Consider the following 6,382-nt stretch of genomic DNA (forward strand, 5'->3'; position numbering starts at 1 on the left):
ACAGAAGTAAAATTACACTCTTTTTATCAGTTTCTCACTTGCTGTTCTCTACACAGTGCAGAGAAAACGCATGCGGCAGAGGATATTCTGCTTTCATGCCAAATATAATGTACATGTAATTGTTCCATTTTCTGAATTTCCTAATGGTATGAATAAGTAATTGTAACTGGTGTCTGAGGTTAGAGGTGTTTCATGGGTCCTTTGAAGCAGACGATCTCTGTAAAATGGCACAGTATGAGCTGCAGTTACCACCAGCAGTTTGTGACCGGGTTTGTTGTGCACAGGACTCCTGACAGCACGGGCTGCGCCCAGCCCTTCACTGCACAACAGAACAAACTGCCCAGGGAGCCGCACACAGGAACCAGCGCCTGCCCAAGGAGGGGAGGTGAGAAAGTGATGGGTCTGAGCAGTAATACTGGGAACCTGCATGCAAAATAATGTCATGAATATTAAACATTGGATAAAGTCTAGAAATGCAATTCTGTTAGCAGTTTGGAATAGTTCGGTATTCCCTCTACTGAATTCTAAGTGTTCGTTGTAGAAGTAGGAGCCTCTGAAAGGCAAAGTAATAGTGGCTGGTATAATTAAATCTGTCTGAGAATTACTACGGTGCAGAAAATAAGCACACTAAGAATTAACTTTGTGAGTGTGTTTCAGAGAAGGTGAGGGACTGATGGGAATGGCCTGGAAAGTCAGCGTTTAAAACTTGTAAAGCCCCGATATCACCTCGTCACCTTCCAGTGTGCGCTACCCATTGAAGAGGCACAGGTAACGAGGTGAAGTACACCTTCAGAAAGGGGAGCAGTGGGGTCAATAGTGAATTACCTTCCTGAGCTGGGAGAGGGACTGAACAACTGGAGAAATGCCCTTGAAGAAACACCCTTGGAAGCAATTCTGCTTCTGCACTGCTCTTGGTTTGCACATCTCTCCTCCTCATGCTTTAAAAAAGCACTAATGTAAGTTGTAAGTTTAATGTCAGCTCTGTCCTTTTATCCAAGCCTTGGATAAGAACATAGGCTACAGAAGGGGAAAAAGGGGAGGAGGGGAGGGTGGTGGTGGGTGCTTGGCTTCTGTATGGCTGGGAAGTGCTGAAACAAGAGAAGTCTCGACACTGGTGAGGCCTGTGAGCAGGGGAGTGCTTTTCTGTGAATCCTCAGGTGCTAAACCCACAGTAGGCAAGCTGGGGAGGCTGAAGCAAGGGTGCTGAGGACGGCTGTGTGCCAGTGATGTGTCTGGAACCATGGCGACTTCCATGGGCTAGCGAAGACCAGCAAGGAACAAGGTTTAAATGAGGAATGGGATGACCGCTCCTTGGTGTGCCCTGCTCCTGGCTGTTCCTGAGGTGCCCTTACTGTGAGCCACCCAGCTTCAGGGGCAGATAGGCATGTGCGTGCCCTCAGCCAAAAAAAGAAAAACAAAAAATCCTGCACTAAGAATGCAAGTGCAATTTTATGTTGGGTTTAGATGAAGTTTAGGTACAGAGCAAAACAGACTTGTGCACTAACATAGTTTTATGGGAGAAGTGAGAGATTTGCATCCTCTGCACTGATTACTACTGAACATAAACTTGCTCAGGACTTGTTCTTGTCTGTTCAACCGCCAGCACCGAGAACTGGGAAGGCCCCAGCACTGGAAGGTGCAGCTCAGACATGAGACACCTCAAGTAGTAGGGGGAGATAAATGCTTTGCATATGCAGGTTTTGGGGAGGGGGAGCTGGTGCCAAGCAAAGGAGCAGGAGCAGGGGAGCGGGGCAGAGCAGAGGGGTTTCATGGCAGTGTCCAAGCAGCCTGGGCTGGTGCTGGCAGGATGAGAACAGCAGACCCGTGGCCAGGACTGACCTCCTCTGCTCCAGGCTTCCCTTCCCTGCCATCATGTCTCACCCGTGCTGGGCAGGAGGCACCTGTCTGCAGGGCCCCTGTTCTCAGAGTACGAGGGTAACAGCAGCACCAAATCCAGGCTGATGTATTTTTTGGTAACAGAGCCCTTCAATCCCTCCCTCCTGCTGGAGGAGAGCAGGTTCTTGCCGTAAGGAAGAGATGATGTGGCAAAGCTCTCCTCTAGCTTGTGTCAGGGACTGCATGTTGGGTATTCACAGGGCGGGGGAAGCCCCTACCATGCAGTTGGACAAATGTGGAGCTACACAAGAAACTGTCTCCTAATTTAAGGTGATCGACCCCAAAGGCTGCCTGGCCTTTGACTGAAGTTACAGTCTCACACTGGTGCTGTCTTACACAACTGTGCTTGTATCTACCATTGGTGTAGTCAGCCATGCAATGGAGGAGGGCCTCAGAGCATTCCGGGGGGGGGGGGGCAAAAATTACCAACAGTCTGATTGTGTTTGGTTGGAATAAATTTATTTCATCTGTCTGTAAACAAGGTGTTTTTAATAGTTATGGCATTTTTTGAAATGCATATTAAATCAGATGAGTTAGACTGTATCCCAGATGTAACAAAGTGCAGGGAAAGAAATGGACAAATCAGCAACAAGAATTTGTTTAAATCTGTACATTATCCACAAGGCCCAACAATAGAAGCAAATACTAGAATGTCCCTAAAGTAGTGCCGTTCGAAAGAAACCCTTGTAGTCAGTTAAAATCCATCTCACAATAGCAACAGTTCATTTTTTTTTTAAACAATAGTATGGCACAGAATACATATTAAAAAATTCATCACAAGACAGCCAAGTCAGTTATTCCAACCACTACCATCTCCCATTTATTGGTTTGTATACAGAGTTCTGCAGTTCTCGCTAAATGGACACAGGCGCCGGTGCCATGCCTGCACTGAGCGCTCGGGTACAGACATTTCGGGTGACTGGTGCACGGGGCAGCTCACTCCATGATTTCTGCAGCAGGGGTGTGACAGGCCAAAGGGCGAGTGTCAATTTGAAATGGCATCATTTGACAGTTCAGCTTTCAAACTGCCCACCTTCACCAAACGGCAGCTGCAGAGCTCTTTACCAGAAAGCGATCCGGCAGAAGGACCGGAGTCAGCCAGAGCTCCCGCTGTAGCTGAAGGTGGCAGTTTTCCATAATGACATTGCAGTTTCGTATTAAAAAACAAAAAGGGAAACCCCCCACGACCCCCAAGCTGCAAATTAAAATTGGTCCTATGAAAAACTGAAACCAGACACACTCCAGATGGTTATGCTGGGGTATCTACTGTCTGCAATGGCAGCCTTTACAGTTCAACTACAGAACAGGAGCTGGCAAAAAAAAAGTGCCTGAGCTATTGCAAGGATAGAATGTCCGGGGCTGCGGGACGGCCGTGAGGGCATGGGAGGAAGTGCATCTGTACCCTTTCCTAGTTTTGTGATTGCACTCGTTATACACTACAAGCTCCAGACATCATGAAGGAAAAATAAAAACCTCAAGCCTACAGCGAAGTGCAACGACAGAACTAACGTAATGTTAATAGCTTCCGAGTGGCAAATCGATTAAACAAACCAGGCACTATAAAAATGGGTGTACGCAAACAAATGTGGATTTAAAAAAACCGAGAGGGACAGAAGTAAAGATATGCATGCACTTTTTCCTCCCAACCATGCTCTATGAAAGGAAGACTAGCGAGCCGTGTCACTGCTCAAAGTGCTGAAGAGGCATTGATCAAATTAGATTGTACAATCGGCACCTTGTTTAGTGTTTAAGTTGTTTTAGTTGTCAATATCACACTAATTGCTAAGACAAAGCAAAGCCTACGCTTGGCATACGCCCCTCCCGAGAGTTTTTCAAGGTATCATGCATATCGTCGTGGTGGTGCAGTGATGGTGCCAGATACGGGACTTGGTTACATACAGTGGTTAACATATAAATGAACACAGGGTGACTGAATTATGACATTAGGAAATGGGTAAATAAAAAACACCAACTACCATCTACAGGCTGGTAGCACTGAACACAAGTGGGTGGTGGTGAAGAGTCGCTAGGTGGATGGGGAGAGGCTGCTCAGACGTCAGACCTCCTCAGGTATAAAGCCAGTTCATATGCTTTCTTGTTGAGTGTCCCTCCATGGACACCTTCCTTTCCCATGACTATAACCAATGCTGGAGTACACAAGGAAACAAAACAGAAATGAACAGAATTAAAGAAAAAAAAAAAAAACACCTTTCCCCACCAACAAAGGGATACAAAGGAGACACAGGTTCATACCCCATCACCCTGCATTGCTAATAAAGTTTCCAGAATGTAAGGTTTAAAGCTCACCGCCAGGAAAGTTTAATAGCAATCTTCCCCTAATACTTAACAGTCTGCCTAGCAACTAGAACCCAGAGTCTCTCAAGTATTTTGCCATTGAGTATGCCTTCTTATTCAATCCGCCTCCATGGACCCCTTCTTTGCCCATTACAAAGACCAAGACTGAAAGAGAAAAGAAAAAAAGTTTTTAAAAGAGTGTGTTAGACAAGGAAACAATGCAAGTTTTAGGCAGTGCAATAAACACACTCAAACTCAAGATCTGGTATTTGCATACTGAGCTAGTTGACCAGGAGTTTTGTAAAAATACAGACGTGGGGCTGGGAGAAGGCACGAGTTATCCTCAGGGATGTTGTACAAGTTCACTGCTGAGGAAAACGTCACCAACTATCTCAAAAAAGCATCACAGTGCCTCTGCAGCCCAGCACCACTGTCATCGCCCAGCCAGGAAACCCTGGCTGCGTCTTAAAAAAAACGGGGATAAGAGAAGTGTCAGGGACAAAAGCAGTAGCGTACGAGCAAGAACTGTGACTGAAGAGGGAATATCCTTACATTCTCATCTGCGGTGGTCACTCCTGGAGTAACAACCAGAGTAATTGGCCTGACACAGGCAGAAAGCCCATGGGGTCAGACCCGGGCCAGGGCTTTTCATGCAGTGACACAACTGTAAAACATGGGGGTTTGCACAGGACAAAATGCAGGGAAGGTTTTAACGTTGATCCCCTCTGATCCCACTGTTTGCTCCTGGCCCCGGTGCCACTTGCAAGCTGCCAGCAGATGTCCCCAGCCGGTGCGGTGTCACCCGCTGCCACCAGCGCAGGGAACGGGACGCGCTGCAGCCAGCCTACCCACAGGTGACGCACCCACAGCCACGGTTGGCATTTCAGCGCCTGCAGCGGCCCCAGCCCTGCCTGCCTCCCTGCAGCGCTGGGACGCTCGCCTGTACCTCTGCCGCCCGGCTGCAGCCTACGGACAAATCGTGCTCGGGTTTGGTTTTTATACTATAACCAAGTCTGTTCCTCACCAATTTGTTCTACAGCCGGCCAAAAACCACAAGGCCAAATATTCTGAACATAAGGCATACTACTTGTAGCTGGTATTTTGAGGTACGCTTTTTATATCCAAACCTAGTGCCCTCCCCATAATATATTTAATTAGAAGTTAAACGAGGGGCACGAGGAGTAGCGTACTAGCATAAAGCAAGTTTCTCAATGATAACCAAATTGGATGGGCTTTTTTGCCTGAAGACAGACTTCACAGAGCTCAACAGAAGTGCAAGAAGTTAGTGTAGAACTTGTTAAAAGGCAAGCGGGAGTAGCCCACACAAGGTATTCACATCTTTGCAGAATAAGCTTCCTGTTGAGAAGTTTACAGTGAAAAAGCTAGTTCCACCACCAATCATTAATAGATGCCCATCGCAAGCTTCAGGCACCAAGTTACCATACACTTGGTGAGCTTACTGCCACCCATAGGCTGCTCCTTCCTGTGTGTCAGAGACCTATTGAACCATTTCACTGTGGGGAACAGGGACCAGCGTGGCTGTGAGGCAGGAATCTCAGCCAGCCAGACCACTGCTGCCCACCCCTTACGTCACTTCCTGACATTAACCATTACATTCAGGAGTTTGCTTTTCTTAACAGCCGGGGTCTATGCTTGGCGATCAGTGATCTGAAAGTGACAAGAACGGTGCTTACCTCGGCCAGCTCTGCCTACAGCAACGTTGTATGTCGGCTCACCACCTTGACTCTTTGTCCTGATGTCCATTGTGCAGTCACCATCGACATACAGGCTATCTCTGATCACAGAGCACTTCTTCGCACCAAGGGTCAGACCATTGGTGAAGAAACCCTCTCGGTCTTTTCCTACAATCATATCTATTTCTACTGGCTGTCAAAGAAAAAAAGTCCACAGTCAGCACGGCAGTATTTTATTGCTTAATTTCTATCTAGAAAGCATCCTATCTTGTGCTGAGGGGATTAGGCAGCAGTTTTCCCCGTGCTCCCACCAGGAAGTGCTCCAGAACAGAGGGCTTTGTTAGCCGCAGCTTGTGCTGCACCGGTTTACTGCTGCTGCCGTGGAGCACCCCACAGCCGCAGCACCCCGCAGGACTGGGGGAGGGAGGTGCCCACGGCCGGCGCTGGTCGAGCACCGAAATTTGTGCGCCCAGTGGCTGAGCGTGCCCGGTTCGGCG

General features: G+C 47.8%; 1 protein-coding gene across 1 annotated transcript; it reads right to left on the reverse strand.

Moving 5' to 3' along the window:
- Nucleotides 1–3,363: 3,363 nt before the first annotated feature.
- PFN2 (profilin 2) lies at nucleotides 3,364–6,078 on the reverse strand (the record flags this gene model as incomplete). The annotated part of the gene is made up of 2 exons (XM_010180721.1): nucleotides 3,364–4,356; nucleotides 5,886–6,078. Coding segments are annotated over 2 exons (291 nt in total), but the record flags the coding sequence as incomplete, so codon positions are not given.
- Nucleotides 6,079–6,382: the final 304 nt, after the last annotated feature.

This window comes from Mesitornis unicolor, unplaced genomic scaffold, assembly GCF_000695765.1.
Source record: "Mesitornis unicolor isolate BGI_N332 unplaced genomic scaffold, ASM69576v1 scaffold40703, whole genome shotgun sequence".
In the NCBI taxonomy this organism is placed as follows: Eukaryota; Metazoa; Chordata; class Aves; order Mesitornithiformes; family Mesitornithidae; genus Mesitornis; species Mesitornis unicolor.